This window comes from Podospora pseudocomata (assembly GCF_035222375.1).
Source record: "Podospora pseudocomata strain CBS 415.72m chromosome 2 map unlocalized CBS415.72m_2.2, whole genome shotgun sequence".
NCBI classification, from domain to species: Eukaryota; Fungi; Ascomycota; class Sordariomycetes; order Sordariales; family Podosporaceae; genus Podospora; species Podospora pseudocomata.
In genome coordinates, this window is record NW_026946366.1 from 1,122,407 (window position 1) to 1,142,255 (window position 19,849).

Genomic DNA, 19,849 nt, shown 5'->3' on the forward strand with positions numbered 1-19,849 from the left:
GAATCTCCGAATTATCACGGTCTAGATGTCATCTCGGTAACATCGGGCCGGCGAGGTTGCTGTGACCGGGGTTGGAGTGTTCGGAGCAGACTGCCCTAAACCCTTCGCCGAAGATCATAGTTTGTAAATCCTCAGCACTGGAGTTTTTTGAATAAGTCCGACCCCTGTCAGTGGGTCACTAGAGAATCCCATCACTCTTCCTGTGACAGGTTCGATGTAACGGAACAAGATGACTAGTGGCAACCTCAATCCCGATTATCCGGTAACGACGGAGCTTATAAACATGTTTACATGGCCTCCCTTTCAAGATTTCGTCTGAAGTGCTCCAAGGCTTGACTCAACGATGCCTCGCGGAGGGGGAAATCACCTCAGCACTGCCCTCTGGGTAGCTGCAGCGGTCTTTCTTTTTTGCCTCTCGCCTTTCCTCTTTTCCGAAACTGCCCCTCACAGCAACATCATACAACGCTCAACAACAGATGCCCCTATCGACTCTATCATTGTCCGCCGTGACGCGGCCGCCATCCCCGATTCTCGCCGTAGCCCAGGCCATTCCAACCCCCTCAAACTACCTCCCCATGAGCCTCTTTTGTTTGAGGAGCCCTCTGTCTCTGAGCCAGAGCCATCATCGAGCAGCAATCTGACACGGCGGTCGGCAAGCCTGTCCAGACGCGACGGTCCGCTGTACTGTCACGATGGACCTTGCATTGACGGCAGCTGCTGCGGCCCCGACAACATCTGCGGCTTTGGCCCCGACTTTTGCGGAGAGGGCTGCCGGTTCAACTGCACTGCCACGGCCATGTGCGGAGAACACAGCGAGTTCGGACAGATGCCCTGCGGCATGAAGCTGTGCTGCTCATCCAGCGGCTGGTGTGGGGTGAGTACCTACCTACCTAACCTACCTTCCCTTGTCCAAGATGCTGATAGCTACATGTACGACTAGTCCACCGAGGTGTACTGCCACAACGCCGACCCGCTGCGCGGCACTTTGCCCTGCCAGGCTGGCTACGGCTCCTGCTACATTACCGGCCCGCCCTCATGCCCCTACGGCGGCGGCACCACCAGTGGCCGTCACATCGGCTACTACCAGTCATGGAACGTGCGTAACCGGCTCTGCAACAAGGTCTCTCCCAGGCAGCTCAACACCACTGGCTACACCCATTTGTTCTATTCTTTCGCGTCCATTGACCCATCTACCTTCCGCATCGCCCACGCCCACCCGGATGATCCCGCCATGATGCGTGAGTTCACCGGACTCGCTAAACCGGGTCTGAAAACCTGGATCGCCATCGGTGGCTTCGACTTCAGCGACAAGGGGACGCCCACTCACCGCACATGGAGCGAGATGGTCGCCTCCCGTGACCGCCGAGCCGTCTTCATCTCGTCAGTGAAGGACTACATGGATGAGTATGGCTTCACCGGCGTCGACATTGACTGGGAGTACCCTGGTGATCCGGAGAGAGGTGGGAACAAGCTTGCCGACACGCAGAAGCTCGTCCTGCTGATGAAGGAGATGAGGGCCGCGTACGGCAGCAACTACGGCATCAGCCTGACGCTGGCGCCTGACTATTGGTACCTGCGCTGGTTCGACGCCAAGGCGATGGAGCCCTACGTCGACTTTTTTGGCTTCATGGCCTATGACTTGCACGGCCCTTGGGATGCCGACGTCAAGGCCCTGGGCAGCAAGGTTCGCGGCCAGGCCGACATTCGCGAAATCTCCGAGAATACAAAGCCGCTGTGGTTTGACGGCCTCAATCCCGCCAAGCTGAACTTTGGTCTCGCCTTGTACGGACGCGGCTACACCCTGGCTGACCCGACCTGCAACCAGCTCTTGTGTCCCTTCGCTGGCGGAAGCAACCCGGCCCCTTGCACCAACTTTGAGGGCGTCATGTCGCTCCACGAGATTCAGCAGCTCATCGATCGGAAGGGCCTCACTCCCCAGTACCTTCCCGACGCGATGATGAAGCAGATCACATGGGATGACCAGTGGATCGGCTACGACGACGACGAGACCTTTGCCGCCAAGAAGGCCTGGGCAGACTCGAGATGCTTCGGCGGCACCATGGTCTGGAGCATCGACTTTCAGGTGGCTGGTTCTGGTGATTCAGATGACCAGAAATACGGCGACGTTGTCTACATCGGCCAGGAGGTGTTCGAGACACCTGCGGCCCAATGCCCAGCCCCGTGTATCATGGTCTTCCCCTCCAGCTCGCTGCAAGAGCCCAAGGTCCTCACAATGCAACCGTACACGGCCACGCTTGAGGTTGGCACCACCACAACCACTATCGTCGCTGTCAGCACCCCAAGCACAACCACCGTCTCGGTCGTCAACTTTTTCAACCACTACATTACCAGCGGACAGCCCGCGGGGGCCGTAGTCACGCTACGACCAAGTATCCAGCCGCCTCCCCTCATGCTTGTGGTGACCGGTCAGGACAGCGAGACAACAACAAGAACAGTCCTACCCCCGCCCCTTGGTGGTGCCTTTTCCGGCGGCGGTGGTGGTGGTGGTAGTGGTGGCGGTAGCAGCAATCCGACAAGCTCTCCTACCACGACCATCAACACCACTTACACTCCCCGGCCCCCCAATGCTGGCGGGCACACAACAACGATTGCCATGCCCACCAGCCCAGTGGAGGATTCTGACGATTCCGACGACGACGATAATGACCCCCCTGTACTCCCAGGCTTTCCAACGGGCACTGTTGACCCCGTCGACGAAGAAGACGACGATGATCCTCCCCCTCCTGGCAAGACACGCCTCAAGTGCGACCTCTGGTTCTTTAACATCTGCATCAACTGGCCCGAGCTCGGCATCAAGATCGACTGGTGGGATGTTGAGCTGCCCACAGGCCGCCACGGACCGGGGACCATGCCCCTTGGCTATATCAACCTCCCGGGTGGATGGCACATCGGCTGCGCGAACCCTCCCTGCTCGCTGCCGTGGCCCGAGATCGACATCCACCCCGGTGGCGGCTTACTGGCTGTCACCCCCGCCGCACCGACGCCGTGCAAGCCGGTAACCGCGACGCTCACTATCTCGACCACTTCGTACGCCACGACAACCACCCAGGGCACCGTCCGGACTATGTCGTCCCGCACCATGTCCAGCGAGTTTCCGATCCTGGGGTGCGCCCTCACCGACCTTACCGCTAGCGTGTCTAAGACCGCCTGCGCCTCGCCGCAACCTACGCCGAGGTCCATCGGGGAGAGAGATGACACTCTTGATGATGACGACTGTGAAGACGACGACGAGTGGGCTGATTTCGCTCTCGTCCTCAACAATCCTTTGAGCAAGATCAGCGGAGCCCTGCGGGCGGAGCTTGAGGATGCTGTGTCTGGCCAAGAGCTGGACGACTGGACAGTCATCACGATCGACGACCCGGTCTTCACAGCATTTATCTGGCTGTATGACGCGAGAAAGGCTTATGGTCGAGGACTAACGGGGTCGTATGGGGTAAGCTTTTTATATTAACCAGATTACCTAGGTATACTTCCATCTGCAACGCGGCTAACCACTCCACCTTGTTTTATAGATTGGCTCGGTCCATATGATAGAACACCCGCCGCGGCGGGAGGACTCGCCCCCGGGATCCCCCTCGTCGTCTTCAAGGATGCGACGACGACACAGTCGATCCTCACCTGGCTCTCGCCGAGGTGTGCAAAGTCGCAATAGGAACGAGACAGCAGCATTGGCCGTCGGCTATCCGGACCAACCCATCTCCCCCAAACGCAGGATCGTTAAGCGGACGCGCAGCGAGATGCGCAACTACGCCATGGCCCACCTCAGCATCCCGCCCGAAGTCGAGTTTGCGGGCAACGACGAGTACTTCAAAGAGGGCGACGACCGAGACCGATACTACTACCAGCGAGACGCCTCTGAGTGCCAGGACCAGGACGTCTACCTGATCGAGAGCGGCTACCAGACGGACCACCCGCACTTCCTCCCCCTACGCCAGAACGGCCACCAGGAGACGCTGCCTCGGCACCTGTCGTCGTGGTGGGACGACTATCTAGTCTGGTACCCCGACCACCCCACCGGGGTGGGCTCCGTCATCGCAGGCCGCTACACCGGCGTCTGCCCCGAAGGCAAAGTCAGGCTCATCGGTACCGACGTACCTCATAGACGGTGGGATGAGGGCACGGATTCGCCCGTCTGGGCCTGGATGCTCATCGATGCTCTGACTACGACGCTGGGGCGGGTCAAGTCCAACGGCCGCGGCACCAAGTCGGTTATCAATATGTCGTTCAGCATGATCGTGTTTAATGAGCCGATGCGCAATATGTTGAGCACGCTGCTCCAGCAGCTAGACAGCCTCGGCGTAGTTATCGTCGTTGCGTCTGGCAACCACCCAGATTGGCACAACGCCGATTTAGTGCCGCCGCCCGCTCGCGACGTCTGGCCTCGCGGGGAGGCACAGGTCCCGAACATTATCTTGGTCGGCGCGACCGATATCCACGGCCGCAGGGGTATCTTTTCCCAAGCGTGCGAGGTATACGCGGCGGGCGTGGATGTGGCCGTCTCCCTCCTGGGCGGCGGCGACGACGACTTCGAGGTGGTCAACGGGACGTCTTTTGCGGCGCCGGTCGTGTCGGGCTTAGTGGCGTACTTGCGCGCCCTCGTCGCCATTAAGGATCCCAGCAGACTCCGTGAGTTCGACGACCCGGCCTACGTCAAGGAATTTATATGGAGTAACCAGCGGCGTGTCCTGTACGACGACTACACGGAACGCAACCCCGAGCCGGGGCGCTACGCTAACAACGTGAAGCGCACTAGGTGGGTGCGTTCAGTGTGGAACGGCCAGTCGGAATCGGACAACCAGTGCTACTTCGGGGACTCGCTTCCAGCCGAATGTGATACGTACCCCGAAGACCTTGATGACGGTCCTGACGATAGGTATCATTTCGGGCAGGAGGACGACCAATATGGGGATGATGATGATTGTTCGGGGAGCGGTTCTGATGGCGGATCTTGGGACGGCTCGGATCCCGGCTCAGACTTGGCCCGTAGGCAGTCGAGGAAGCGACAGGCGGGCGGGCAGTGTCCCGTACCCGGGGCACCGGGTAACGGGGGTGGTGGCGGTGGCAGTGACGGCGGCGACGTTGGAGGGCAGGACCAGCTCGGCCCATCCAAGACGTTTACTTACCAAATTGGCACTCCCTCCCCCACCTGCACCACCGGATGCGGCGTTCTTTGCACCGACTTCTGGTGCCGGCCCGATCACACCGGACAGCCGCCGCACTTTACCGAGCCCACCCGCCTCCCGCCGTCCACCATCACCCCTGCGCCGACAGCCGTCGAGCCGATCCCCTCCAACTGCATCTCCTCCACTACCACAAGGATCTGCTACGGCGACCGCCAGGGTCAGATCTGCGCGTCAGCGACGGTGTGCGTCGCCACCCCATGCCCGGACGGCTCCGTCTGCAGCATCACCAGCCCTGTTGATGGGAGCACCCCCAGTCCCACTACTAATGAGGATCTGCCTCCACTCCCGGCACCGACCTCCCTATCCTGCCCCCCGCCCTGGTTTTCCACCACATCGGCCTCGTGCGGCGGCAGCGGCGGCAAGTCGGCCTGCGTGACAACTACCGTTTGCGCCGTCACACCGACCTCGACACCGGTCTACGAGCTCACCATCATCCCGTCGTGTGGAGGCAACTTGCTGTGCGTCTCCAGAACCGCGTGGGTCAGCTGCACGGGCGGCGTCGCGGCGCGCGAGCTGCCCGAGCCGACAACAGTGTCAGCCTTTGGCACGATCCCGACCAACCTTGCCCCCCACCAGGACCACCAAGGCAGCGGGGAGGAGAAGCGTGCCGCGGTAGCAGCAGCAGCAGCAGTCAAGTACCCTCGACGGCCACCCGCGGGCCGTCCCGTCCTCGCACCAGCCGCGCCCGTCGTCAAGGACCTCTCGCCAGCCGCCCCCCCGGCGCCCCCCCAGATCACCGACCACGCCGTCCTCCAAGCCCGCCAGGCCGGTGGGGAGGTCTGCCACGTCACCGTCTTCTGCAACGTCTGCGAGTCCCCCCCCAGGCCGTCGCCCGCGCCCCCGCCGCCGCCGCCCGACCCGTGCATCAAGATCAAAATGACCGAGGTCATGACCGGGCTCAACCTCAACGGCCTCCAGTACGAGGCCGAGGTCACCCTCAACGGCAAGCGCGTCTGCAAGGTCGACTCGCGCTGCAACGAGCTCGCCAGCAGCACGGACGAGTGCCTGGGGGTGAACGGCAAGCGCGAGTGCTCGGACGGGAACCGGATCGACACGTGGAACACCAAGCACTTTGCCATCTACAGCAAACAGAACGACAAGGTGTACGACGTCGATATGAAGGTGCAGGTGTTCGAGGGCGTGTGGGACCCGTGCAACGGGGCCGGGTTCATGTGCATCGCGACCGTGTTTAGGGGGCAGACGGGGAAGTGCTGAGACAAGGGAGCATGCATTCTGTTGCAGGAGGGTGGTTGGGGGGTTGTTTCTAGGGCATTTACCTAGATATATAATCTTGGAAATCAGCAAGTACATACATACCTACCTATAACTTGAATGTTTGAACTACGGAGTGCATGATCTTGTTGAACTTTCCAGCATTCCTGGATGGATACCCCTGAATGTTGCCGTGGCAACCACCAGTTACTATAATATAACCCTGGTTTGTTTGTCTAGCGCGGTACAGCCAAGGTCACTATCACCACAATTGGCAATTCTTCCAGAACTCCCACACAGAAAAAAGGGTCTATTCGGAAAAGACCCCAGCAAGCGACAGCAAGCCCTTGACAGTTCTTTTTCTCAGGTTTCGGTACGATTTCTGAGTGGTGAGAACCCCCTTGAAATTTTCCACCCGAGGTACACGCTAGACAAACAAACCAGGGCTGTATTGTGAGTGAAGGAAGAAAAGAATACTTTTCAATCTTTAATACTACGTCTCCGGCGACACTGCAATACTGGATAAGTTCCGACCACTGTCGTGCATTACCATGAAGACAATAACCCCCGTGATAGTGACCTGTAGCGTGGGGAGAGCCGAACTAACCAACCCTTGAGCACCTAAAACAGCTGTCGATGTTGCACTGAAGGTCGTGGCCACGCAACCACTGTGCGAGTCTGTTCCGTGCGCAGAGAAAGAGCCATCCCGTTTTTCGGCGGCTGCGGCTGCGGATGCAATGTCGTTGTTTGTTTTGGCGAGGTCGATGTTGGTCCTGGCGAGGTCATTTGCAATCCTGGCTTCTCCGAGGGACATCATCGTTCCAATCATCGATATGAATGAGCATATACCGCCCAAAATAACCAGAACCAAACTAGTAAAGGCAATCCAAAAGGTCCACCACCCACGTTTATTCCTTCTGTCGAACCACCATGTTTTGATGCCCCGCGGGGAGGCATTGTCGAATGCTTTCTCCAGGGCTAGCAGACGTGGTTGCCAATATCGAAAGCCTTCCACTGCTCTAGACGGCTCAATGGAAGGGCTGTCCCACATGCGTTGTTCTCGTAGAGATCTGGCGATTGCCCTGCGAGGTACTTTCTGTGGCATGCGAAATTGTTCGCCTGCTCTTGCATCAATGTCGTAGAGGCGGTATTTGGGGCCGTAACCAGCTTCAGGCCAGCAAACCACATTTGACTTGTGTTGCCTTATCTTGTTGAACCAGCCCTGGGAATCACTGTCGGTGGGTATCAACAAGCCAATAGTCCTTAGGGTTTCCAACGCGAGTTCTCGGTAAGGATTCCCTCCACTAGGTAGTCACAGCGTCTGTGTTAGCTGACTATCTGTATGGTAGCTGGCAGCCATGACAAGATTGATTCGGCAGGCCCGGTGGCAGTGAGAACCTTACCTGCTATCTTCGAAAAGCCACATCTCTCGGAGCACAGTGGCGTGGTGAAAGAAGTAGAGTCTCGGTTTGAAACTGGACTTGTCATTCGCGATGACATGGAGATGCTGGAGGACATTGTCTCGCCATTCGTATGTGAAGGCGCATAACTTGGACATGCTCGGCAATGTAAGTAATTCGGAAAAGTCTCTTTTAAGCGAGCGAGCGATCCAGCGAAATTCCACATGCCAACCTCAGCACCACTATTGTACACCGCGGTTATTCTGCCCCCCACGAACCAAACACAACTAGCGCACCGGCCCCATTAAATAGCCTGCCAACTCAACCGCTGAACCGCCGTCGACACTTGTCGAGCTTGTCAGGCGGGAAGGGAGTGCTGGTGGCTCTTGGCAGGGCACTAGCTAGTACCTCATTTTCCGGCTCCAGTTTCCTCTTAACTCCTGCTACCTTGGTTGGAGCAGCTGGGAGGTCATTACCTGAGACATCCTTCCTTGCGAAACAAGCCAAGGTGTGGTGATTGCTGCGGCCACATCGATAGCATGTGCAACCTTCTTTGTTGTACTTGTCGATGTTGGCTTGGTCGATCCCCGAAAGCGCCTCTCTAATGTTGGGCCACTTTTGATCTTTTGGATCGGGCTTGCTGACCTCGGGTGGTGGTGCCTTGTTTCTTGAGGATGGATTTGACGATGGTTGGGAGCGACCTTGCGATGGAGGGCCCGACTTCGAGCGCTCCGAGATCGAAGTGGGCGTGTCTTTTCCCGCCCGGTTGTCAACGGAGATTCCAGGGTTGGAGAGCATATTCTCATAGATATGGCCTGCCTCCTGGATGGCTTGGAAGAAGTCCTCATCTGTCTCAGGGACCCTGCCTTGTCGTGAGTAGATTAGCTTAGTAATCTCATTCGGCAAGGATTTGGAGATGTGAGTCTGAAAGGTAGTGCCGGACCACTAGACTACGTCGTTAAGGTCCATAAGTTCGGTCAGGTACTAAGAAATGTCACCCTGATATTTGAGTTCCAGTTGATTTTGACCTGGTCTGTGGGGAAACCAGTGGGGTACGATTCCATGTATGCCCCAACCTTAAGCCACCAGGCTTGGAATTTGGATAGGTCCTTGCCGTCATAGGCTGGAGGTTTAGCCATATGGACGGGGTTGGCCTGAACCGGGGTGCGAGAGAAAAATTGGATGAGCCGAGTGAGGTCGTCTCGGCCGGAAGGGCTGGGAGAGCGATTGTCTCTCCCGGGAGGAGGGTCGTTACATATAGGTCCTCACCCTCCAGCTCCTCCGGAAGGAAGGCCTGCTCCTTGTTCAACATGATAGTCACCATCATCGTTGTCGGGAGAGGAGTCGTCCGGGTTAGGAGGTGTACCTCCGGTGGCGTAGCGACGTTCGGTGGGAGATTATCACTTCCCCCGCCAAAGGCAGCAGGAGTCATGTACATGGGACCAGCACGCGATGCTTCAAACTATATCCGAGCCTGTCGTGATGTGTTTCGTGCCGTGGCTTCCAGTAGTGCCTCGGTAGTAAGTGTCTTAATCTGCTCCATGACATACCTTCCATGCTCGTTTAGCGTGGAGGGGTTAACAACTCCTTTAGCAAGAGCCTGTAAACGTCGCGGTTGCGCTTGTTGGCCCAATTCTCAACCTAATTGTTAAACAGCTTCTGATCCTCGACCTCCTTTTTCAGGGCCAGAAGGGCGGCGTAGTGACGGTTGGCAGACTCACGCAGCTGTTCGATGGCCTGTTGACGCTGACGCTCGTCCTGGGAGATGAGGGCGATGGCTCCCCAGATCTGATTCGCAAAGGTAGCACTGGCGTTTTCAATCTGCTAACGGAAGTGCCGGATCTGTTGTTCTGAGACCTGGACCCCGAGTTTCACCATGCCGGCGCAGATAGAGTATTGTTCACGGATGTGACTATACTGGTGCTTGAGGTTCTCCATCTCCTGCGGATTAATGTAAGCCTTGTTCTGCTGCTGAGCAAGTTTGCGAACGCTCTCGTAGGCCTCCCTCCTTCGGCGATGGAGCTCGATGATCCATGGTGCAGGGTTATGGACAGCACCCGGCAACGGCTGGATGTCGGTGGGGTTCATCATGATAGTCTCAAACTCCTGAGGGGAGTAGAGGGTGAGCTCCATGTGGTCCTCAACCTGGACGGGCTCAGCGGAGGCGACGTGATGTTCCAGCATGTTGTAGGAAGAAATGGATTTGTTGTTAAGTTGTTCCTGGAGGTTTCTACCGCTCGCGTATGTGGGTGACACGGTGACAGGTAATGTCGGAAGTGACGATAGCGTGGTATTATAGTGGTAGATGGATGGTTAGTATCTTCGATTGTTTGAAGATTATATGTGACAAGGGCTAGTGATCAGGGCTTAGAACAGTAGTTCAATTCAGCTAATTATCTTCAATGGCCTCGAAGGCCTTAGTGAAGAGAGTCTAGAGATACAAACAGATTCTAAGGACGCCTATTTATCCGTCCTTTTAAAGTCCGTGCTCTGGTTGCTTCAACCAGCTGCCGAGTCCTTCCTCGTACGCAATAGGAAACATCGTTCCTTTGTAGCCGCAAGCCACTTAATTATCCGCCTTCATTCCAGCCATTGCTTGTCGCTTGTGCATGTAGAAAGCGGTTAGGCCCTCACGCGGCTAGTTGTTTGTTTGCCGTGTGACAGGTGAAGGTTTTTCTAGACAACTGGTTCGGTGCAGCTAAACAATGCACAACAATAGCTTGTCTCAATCACAATAGTCTGATACCAACGATGTGACTTATATTACATACTGCAGAACTATCTACGAGCTGTCTAGTTCTTCCATATATATAGGCCACTGTTCCCCTGGATCATTGTCTTCCCCCAATGATCCCTAGAGTCGGATTGTCATGGCGGTTGCACCGTAGTCAGGGCGCCGCGTAACTAACTTCACCCGAGGTTTCATGCACTACGCGGTTGCGCCGTCTTCCGATGAGCAGTGGTAGATCATTGACGAGGTTAAACAGCGCGCCCAGCACCACTAGGCCAAACGCGCATATAGGCCCTAGAATAGCAAATACGGTGAGGCCGTATGACGCCTGCTGGAAGGTGGTGTCTTTTTGGAGTCGCTCCGTGGCGAGGCCGACCTGCATCGCGGTCAGCACCAGGGCCAGGAAGACAGCGGCAGTGGCCATCCACGCAAGATTATCGTGCAAGAGGCTGCTATAGTTGTGCCTGCCGCGGACGTAGGGGTGGAAGGGAGGGAGGCGGGTGAAGCGATGGATGGTGTTGATGCGGGAGAGGCGGAGCTCGGCGCGCAGAAAGCGTGGGTGGACCAAATCTGGGTTGCGTTCGTGCACTTGAGGAGTTCCCGGCCAAGGCCTTCCAGTCTGCCCATTTGATTGGCGAGTCATCTTCATTTCGAGGCAGGAGGCGCGTTTCGTTGGCGATGTGGAAGTCGCTCTCGGATGATATGAGACAGACGTATGTGTAGAGGAAACCCAAGGCGACTTTCCTTGCTATTCCCCGGCACGTATCTGCCGGGGGATTATAGCACGCACAACCATCAGGGCACTGAAGGTTGCTGTGACAAAAGGCTGGATCAAGAAGGAATCGCGGGACGGGTTTGATGAAGAGCCTCCCTTTATTAGACCAGAGCAGGTGGAGGTCCATCCGGTCGGTGATGGCGACCTCCCGGCCCATGGCGACATGGAAGTGCAGCGGGGTGGCGGGACGCTCTGCGCCAGCAAACCAGAGATGCTTGACCATGTCGGCCAGACCGCCGAGAGACAGTTCCGTCCTTAAGAAAGCCGATATATCGTCGGCCGGGTTTCTGACGACGCGCTTTCTAGGGGCCTCGTAGTAGCGATAGGTAGCCGGCAAGCCATCCGCGGTGATTTCCTCTTGTCGTTTCCCAAACACGTCTGTTTTGAACTATAAATACTATTTTCAGAGAATACGCACACTTGCACTGCGGTGGTGCTGCTAGCGTACCAGCCAGGGCGGGGGACGTGGCGAAGCCATGTGGAACGCGGACGGGGGCGACGGAGGGTAATTGTCGGGACGGGACGAGTCGGCACGGGACGAGTCGGCACGGGACGCGTCGGCACGTCGCCTGCTTTCCGGAGCCGGAAAACACACGGAACCCACTATGCGCACTCTGTTAGCTACACTAGCCGGCCGTGACTGCGGGATGCTTAATCCTATTGCCATACGTTATCCCTTAGTTTCGATTTCTCCGCCGTTCGTCTTGACTCGCTTGGAGCGTCGAGAGACAAGGACCCGACACGACGGTTTGATCGTCCGCGGTTTTTGATGGGCGCTGTGAATACTTGCCCAGGTGCGTCGCATCAGAGGTAATGTCGGGACCATGGCTTAAAGTAGTTCGATATGGCGCTTCTTGGCGCTTTGGGCTGTAAGCATTAGGCGATCTCAGGCCGCTGCCAAGTCCTTCGATATACTCCGTGTCCAATACTATTCCTTTGATAACCGCGAGGCACTTGATTGCCTGCCTTACTTCCAACCATTGGTTCTCAATAGCGGTTGGGCCGTGATGTGGCTGGTTGGTTGCTTGACGTGTGACACGCATACAAAGGCCAAACAGCGCCTCATTATGGGTCTCGCTTAGTCTAAATACTCCTCTCTCCATCACTTTCGTTCTTACGGCGACCTTAACATAGTCACCGCCGCGATTGAAGCTGACCCTTACCAGCCTGGTGCGCAATACAAGCCCCGCTTTCAGAATATTCCCAGGATGACCACGACAGAGGTGAGATCGCTCTCTATATAAGAAGCGGCGACCGATGCTAACTCCGGGTACCCCATCCTTAGGCTTGCAGGGGACTCCGCCGGATCGTCCCAGTCGACGACGCTCCCGACGACGCTCCCGACGACGCGACGATCGAGTAAGTTCCACCCGGTCGAACGCATAGAGGCACGTCTAACCGGACAGTATTATCGCAATCCACGGATTGGGCACCGAGTCGCCGCGGACATGGGAGTTTAAGAAAAGAAACGGGGATGGGGTTGTGAACTGGCTGTCGGACGGCGACATGCTGCCGGCAGCCCTACCAAAGGCCCGCATATATACGTACGACTGGAATGCAAACTACTTCGCAAATGCACCCGTGCAGACGCTGCTCGGCCATGCCGATACGCTACTCGGTCTTATCGCCGAAGGCCGTGGTTCGCAAACGCGACCGATTATCTTCGTCGCCTCTTGTTTTGGAGGGCTTATTCTGGCCGAGGTATGTCCCTAGATCATATACGGCGGGCAGCGGTTAACCTCCCCAGGCAATCATCCGAGCCGCCCAGGAAGGCAGCGCCTATAAACATATCCTGCTTTCCACTGTCGGCATCGTGTTTCTCGCCACTCCATTCCAGGGTAGTGATGCTGCGAAGCAGGCTCGGTGGCAGGTGCTGGTTAAAGGCATTATGGGAGAGCAAGCCTCCGACAAGCTCATACAAGACCTCGAGCAGAAACACGACTTCGTCCACCAGCGCGTTCAGAAGTTCGCCGAGATCGCTAATGCGAAGGCAGTGCAACTGCCCCTGAGTTGCTTTTTCGAGACCAGGAAGACGGAGATGTTAAGACGCATTCTATCGCCGGGGTGGGCGAAGCGCCTGTCAGGGAGTGTTACCCGCAAGATTGTACGTTATTTGCCCCCGTTCGTGATATTCAACTGACCTTGATAGCTTGTAACGGAGTCTTCGGCCTGCCTGCATGGTTTCCCTCGCCAAGGCTTGGATGCGACCCATTCAGGGATGAACAAATTCCAAGGTCCAGAATGTCCCAACTTCAAATTAGTTAAAGATACGGTCAGGAAACTCGCTGGAGACGCATCGGTTGTTTTAAAACTGCGGAAGAACTGTAAGCTGATCATTTCCCGGGTGGGCTGATGCGGCCAGAATAGTGCTAATATCGCGAAGCTACCGTGAAGGGACACTGGATCGTCCCGTTCGGACGTAATAAGGAATTCGTCGGGCGTGAATCAATTCTCACAGATCTTTTGAAGAAGGTTCTTCCTAGTAGAGACGAAGATGACTGCCAACGGACCGCCATCGAAGGTCTGGGGGGGGTTGGAAAGACGCAGATCGCGCTGGAGACCGCTTATCGCATTCGCGACGTGCAGCCGGAATGCTCGGTCTTTTGGGTTCCTGCTGTGGATGCCACCGCTTTCGAGAATGCATACCGCGCTATCGGCCAGCAGCTCAAGGTACCGGGAATCGACGAAGAAAAAGCAGATGTCAAGGCACTTATCAAGTCCGCATTGGGCCGCGAGAGTATGGGTAACTGGCTTTTGATTATCGATAACGCCGACGATGAAATGCTACTTTTTGGGGATACCGCCCTTGCCGAATATCTTCCATTCAGCCGGAAAGGATCTATTCTTTTCACAACCCGAAACCACAAACTTGGATTAAGGCTGGTCGAGTCTGGAAATCATATTATCGCAGTTGAAGAAATGAGTAGAGACGAGGCCCTTAAGCTATTAGGGAAAAACCTGAAAAGTTCTCAGATGAGCGACACAAAAAGCAATAATGCGTTACTGGAGATTCTTACTAACCTCCCTCTGGCAATACGGCAGGCGTCTGCTTATATGGCCAAGGAGCAGATCTCGACTGCGCGGTACCTCAAGTTGTGCAAGTCCAGTGATGAGGATATGGTTAAGTTGTTGAGTAGTCACTTTAACGACCGACACCGATATAAGAACATTCAAAATGCTATCGCCACAACTTGGCTGATTTCGTTCCAGCAAATCTCAGATCACGACGCGCTGGCGGCTGACTACCTCAGATTTCTGTGCTTTTTAGCCGGGAAGGATATTCCGCACTCCCTGTTGCCGCCGGCGGGGACGCTAGAGACTGTTGAAGCAATCGGGACCCTGAAGGCGTATGCATTTATCTCCCAACAGAATGAGTTGGAGAGCTACGATATCCATCGGCTAGTTCAGATATCGATGCTGAGCTGGTTAGATGGAAAGGGAGAGCGACAGGAATGGACGGTTAAAGTGTTAGAACGGCTTAACGATATATTTCCTTGGCCCAAACACGAAAACCGAGAAGAGTGGATAAGGTATCTTCCTCATACGCAACATGCTCTTCAACTACGGAAGAGAACAGATGACGAGGAAGCGACAGCAAGTCTTCTTTCCAAAGTGGGTGAGAGCTTTCGCAAGTTAGGGAAGTATAAGGAGGCCGAGCAGATACATCGGCAGGCGCTGCAGCTACGGGAGAAGGTGTTGGGCAAGGAGCATCCCCACACGCTTACCAGCATGGACAACCTTGCGTGTGTACTTGATAGCCAGGGGAAGTATGAGGAGGCCGAGCAGATGCATCGGCAGGCGCTGCAGCTAAGGGAAAAGGTGTTGGGCAAGGAGCATCCCCACACGCTTAGTAGCATGAACAACCTTGCGCGTGTACTTGATAGCCAGGGGAAGTATGAGGAGGCCGAGCAGATGCATCGGCAGGCGCTGCAGCTACAGGAGAAGGTGTTGGGCAAGGAGCATCCTGACACGCTCACCAGCATGAACAACCTTGCGAGTGTACTTGATAGCCAGGGGAAGTATGAGGAGGCCGAGCAGATGCATCGGCAGGCGCTGCAGCTACGGGAGAAGGTGTTGGGCAAGGAGCATCCCAGCACGCTTGCCAGCATGAACAACCTTGCGCTTGTACTTGGTAGCCAGGGGAAGTATGAGGGCGCCGAGCAGATGCATCGGCAGGCGCTGCAGCTATCTCAGAAGGTGTTGGGCAAGGAGCATCCTGGCACGCTCACCAGCATGAACAACCTTGCGAATGTACTTGGTAGCCAGGGGAAGTATGAGGGCGCCGAGCAGATGCATCGGCAGGCGCTGCAGCTATCTCAGAAGGTGTTGGGCAAGGAGCATCCCCGCACGCTTGCCAGCATGAACAACCTTGCGCTTGTACTTGGTAGCCAGGGGAAGTATGAGGGCGCCGAGCAGATGCATCGGCAGGCGCTGCAGCTACGGGAGAAGGTGTTGGGCAAGGAGCATCCCAGCACGCTTGCCAGCATGAACAACCTTGCGAGTGTACTTGGTAGCCAGGGGAAGTATGAGGAGGCCGAGCAGATGCATCGGCAGGCGCTGCAGCTACGGGAGAAGGTGTTGGGCAAGGAGCATCCCAGCACGCTTGCCAGCATGAACAACCTTGCGAGTGTACTTGATAGCCAGGGGAAGTATGAGGGCGCCGAGCAGATGCATCGGCAGGCGCTGCAGCTATCTCAGAAGGTGTTGGGCAAGGAGCATCCCAGCACGCTCACCAGCATGAACAACCTTGCGAATGTACTTGATAGCCAGGGGAAGTATGAGGGCGCCGAGCAGATGCATCGGCAGGCGCTGCAGCTATCTCAGAAGGTGTTGGGCAAGGAGCATCCCCGCACGCTTACCAGCATGAACAACCTTGCGAGTATACTTGGTAGCCAGGGGAAGTATGAGGACGCCGAGCAGATGCATCAGCAGGCGCTGCAGCTACGGGAGAAGGTGTTGGGCAAGGAGCATCCTGACACGCTTGCCAGCATGAACAACCTTGCGCTTGTACTTGATAGCCAGGGGAAGTATGAGGGCGCCGAGCAGATGCATCGGCAGGTGCTGCAGCTACGGGAGAAGGTGTTGGGCAAGGAGCATCCCAGCACGCTTGCCAGCATGAACAACCTTGCGCTTGTACTTGATAGCCAGGGGAAGTATGAGGGCGCCGAGCAGATGCATCGGCAGGCGCTGCAGCTATCTCAGAAGGTGTTGGGCAAGGAGCATCCCCGCACGCTTGCCAGCATGAACAACCTTGCGCTTGTACTTGATAGCCAGGGGAAGTATGAGGGCGCCGAGCAGATGCATCGGCAGGCGCTGCAGCTACGGGAAAAGGTGTTGGGCAAGGAGCATCCTGACACGCTCACCAGCATGAACAACCTTGCGAGTGTACTTGATAGCCAGGGGAAGTATGAGGAGGCCGAGCAGATGCATCGGCAGGCGCTACAGCTACGGCAGAAGGTGTCGGAGATCAGATAACTGGGCTTGCAAGCTAGCCGCACACAACTAAGCTAATCTCTCATTCAATCTCTCTCTCTATTTTTCTATCATAGCGTGACACAGGAGGGGCCTGGGGGTCTCCATTAATTTATAGCCCGTCACAATACTCTAGATCCTTCTGGATCCCGCCTCTTTCATCACTTCGAGTACCCTGTTTCGTCCTAAAGACAGGTGGCTCCAGAATGCTTTGTAGCGACGTCATATAGTTATAACCCATTCGAACAACTCAAGATCGGGCTAGTTGGCTTGACGTAGTTCCAAGCGCCACAACAAACTTTATTTGATCTGATTTCCTTTAGCAGCCGCGAGGCATTTCATTGTCCGCCTCAATTCCAACCATTGATTGTGCAGGTAGATAGCGGTTAGGCCGTGATGCGGCTGGTTGCTTGTTTGCCGTGTGACATAAAGTCCTACTTGCAGCCTGGTGTTAATTTCATTGGCATGATCCTTCAGTACACGCTGCTCATATTTCTTCTTTATCATACGAGACAGCTCCCAAGATGATTTGACTTCAGTAACTAAGCCTGTGAGAGCGGCAGCTGATGCCAAGGAACTAGGGAGGTGTGATGCCACAACTGCTAATTTGTTGCTTGAATGCGATAAAGGAGCTTAGGTAGGTATGTAAATATGGAACGAAACTGTAGTCAAGACAAGCAGTATGTTGGTTTATAGCACGATGCAACTAGGCCTTTACCTTCATCTGCAAATTCGGTATTCGAACTTAAACTGGTTAATTTGGACATTTCGAAATCAAACACATTTTTTCCAGGCTGAAATGGGCAGGAGGGTAGGGTAGAAAAGGCAGTGCTGCTCCTAACTACACACCACACCTAAGTCCAAAAGCGGCAATACATTTCCCTTGACCGGGAAGAACAGCTTGTGCGCCGCCAGGTGCTTCGCCAAGCTCTCCGGTTTCCGCGCGCCGCCGTCCCTGGGCTCGGGTAGGAGGAGGCTGGTCTGTCGGACCGGGTCGAGCTGGAAGAAGTCGCCGAAGAACATAACGATCGGGATCCCACCGAACGGGCGATGCTGGTCGTCCCTGTACTACGTCAGGCGGCTGTCCACCGCCGCGAGCGTCAGACCGCCCACCTGGCTAATCTCCTGCACATGTGCCCTGTGCCCGGGCGCGAGCAGTTAAGCCGATCTGCGGACCTATAAAGCAAGGTCATGCGTTGACCCCGTAGTCTGGCTTCTGCAGAGGTCTCGAGTTTAGTTATTACAGCAGTTGCGGAGAGGCACTGACGGCCCATTTGCTTCGTCTGTCTGGCCGGATGGGTCCTTGTCAGGGTGGCTTGTAGAGCAACCGTGCGAGAGATGTGTCACGATTAGATTTCGGAAATCCCCGAGTCCCGCCAGAGCGAGGCGTCTGGTTCAAGTGACGCCAAGTTCTCCCGCGGGCTAAGAGTTCTCCCCTATCTGACTGGGGAGGACGGCCAACGGAGGTTGTGGGTAAAACGTTATGCCCTTCGCAAGGGCAATAGTGCCGCTGGCAATAGACTCTGAAACTTTAAATAGTCAGACGATTCTTGCAATGCATCTATCTTGTTTCTATCATCTCGATTGCCGTTGTCCAGGCTTCGTGACTGCCCCCGACATCAAAAGAATCTTCAAATTCCTCTCCATTTTCGTGTTCCGCTCGGCACAATAGGACAAGCCCCGCTGCAGTGCATAATTTAATAGATAACTCAAGCCTTGGGAGATGAGCACGAATTAGAGCGAACAAAGACCTCCAGTGGCCAATTCCACCCGAAACTCCTACTCGGACCAAAGTAACGCTTTGGAGTGTTGCTTTGTGCCTCACGATAAAAGCCCCAAGATCCTGTACGCTACAATATGCCCTATAGAGCCCTAGGCATTGTAGATTCGGTATTTGAAGCTTCGGTGCGAGCTGTTTTAACCGGTCAACCCGTGGGCAGTAGTCGACGGGTGTGATGACCAGATCCAGTTGTGTGAGTTGTCGAAACACACCGATAAATGCTGATAAGTCGTCCGCCCATCGGTCCTCAGCGCCCCTCGTTGCCTCGGCGGATACATTTAGTGTGAGCTCCGTGAGGCTTGGAGGGAGGTTCTTGTAGTATTGGAAATGCGACTCCGAGGGTCTAAGAATGTCTGGCGCAATCGCTTCCCTAGAGAGGACACCAGCTGTGATGGCAAGGCTGCTAAGAGCGGCACCACTTGTAGCGATGGCTGTAAGGGTGATGCGAAGGACTTGGCCCAGAAACTTCACTTCCATGTAATCGTCTAGGGCGGTTGTTGGCGGTAGACCTGTTTGTCGGCCATGCGCTAGTGCACCCCAGGGCCGGTGCATGTTACTAATGACGGCAGCCTCGATGTTGGGAAGAGAAATCAACGCCTGCGTGATGTAGGCCTGCGCAAGGCCGGACATGATTATGTGTTCCTGCTCTTCCCACAGTGACGTATAAGCCACCTTATCCAAACGCGTCTCATACGAGGCCTGAGACGAGACACTCCCTTCATCGGTTCCCCGGCCTTCCTCTCCAGGGCTTTGGTCCTCCTCCTCGCCGGATGAGTGTGCATCATCTATGCTGCCCACTAAAGCTGCGGGAGGGAATCGACCTTCTTCTATGGCCAGTAATATGTCGCCTTCATGCCGTGCAGTATGAAAGTATGAATTTGGGAACTCCACGAAATGATCCGTACAGAGTTCGAGTGTTTTCACAGCAGGGCCAAAGTCTGGATGTCGCGCAATCTCCACGAGGTTTTCGAGGCTGAGTCTTGAGAGCATTACGTAGCGCGTCTGGAAGTACCGGCTGATGAAAGCTGGCAACGTGGCTGATTTTGTATATTTGGACGTCAACCGGAGGGCGGAGAAGCCTTGGGCGTCTAGCCCGCCAAATATGATAGCCAGCAGCTCGTTAGGAAGCTGTAGAAGTCCCACCATTGTATCTGCGAGGTTTCTTAAAGGTATGTTCGAGTAGAATAGAGCTTACAGCTATGCAAGCTTTGAGGGCAATGTATCGTGATGTGTTGAATGCTGTTTCGGCTGAGCTGTGGGCGGGGTCAGGATGGG

At 55.7% G+C, this 19,849-nt stretch overlaps 4 protein-coding genes across 4 annotated transcripts; 2 read left to right on the plus strand and 2 right to left on the minus strand.

Annotated features, from left to right (window-relative positions):
• Positions 1 to 343: 343 nt before the first annotated feature.
• QC762_510820 (uncharacterized protein) lies at positions 344 to 6,419 on the plus strand (the record flags this gene model as incomplete). Its single annotated transcript, XM_062891483.1, has 3 exons — positions 344 to 874; positions 941 to 3,454; positions 3,534 to 6,419. 3 exons carry the CDS (start codon positions 344 to 346, stop codon positions 6,417 to 6,419), a joined length of 5,931 nt encoding a protein of 1,976 aa, XP_062745846.1.
• Positions 6,420 to 10,704: 4,285 nt separating this feature from the next.
• Positions 10,705 to 11,857, minus strand: QC762_0040050 (uncharacterized protein; the record flags this gene model as incomplete). The annotated part of the gene is made up of 3 exons (XM_062883343.1): positions 11,771 to 11,857; positions 11,338 to 11,710; positions 10,705 to 11,237 (listed from the first exon to the last, which is right to left on the minus strand). Exons 1-3 carry the CDS (start codon positions 11,798 to 11,800, stop codon positions 10,705 to 10,707), a joined length of 936 nt encoding a protein of 311 aa, XP_062745847.1. The 5' UTR covers positions 11,801 to 11,857.
• Positions 11,858 to 12,169: 312 nt separating this feature from the next.
• Positions 12,170 to 16,797, plus strand: QC762_0040060 (uncharacterized protein; the record flags this gene model as incomplete). Its single annotated transcript, XM_062883344.1, is given in 7 exon segments — positions 12,170 to 12,545; positions 12,608 to 12,681; positions 12,729 to 13,023; positions 13,070 to 13,426; positions 13,472 to 13,646; positions 13,706 to 13,762; positions 13,781 to 16,797. 7 exon segments carry the CDS (start codon positions 12,531 to 12,533, stop codon positions 16,795 to 16,797), a joined length of 3,990 nt encoding a protein of 1,329 aa, XP_062745848.1. The 5' UTR covers positions 12,170 to 12,530.
• Positions 16,798 to 18,355: 1,558 nt separating this feature from the next.
• Positions 18,356 to 19,720, minus strand: QC762_0040070 (uncharacterized protein; the record flags this gene model as incomplete). The annotated part of the gene is made up of 1 exon (XM_062883345.1): positions 18,356 to 19,720. One exon carries the CDS (start codon positions 19,718 to 19,720, stop codon positions 18,356 to 18,358), a length of 1,365 nt encoding a protein of 454 aa, XP_062745849.1.
• Between the last annotated feature and the right edge of the window lie 129 nt (positions 19,721 to 19,849).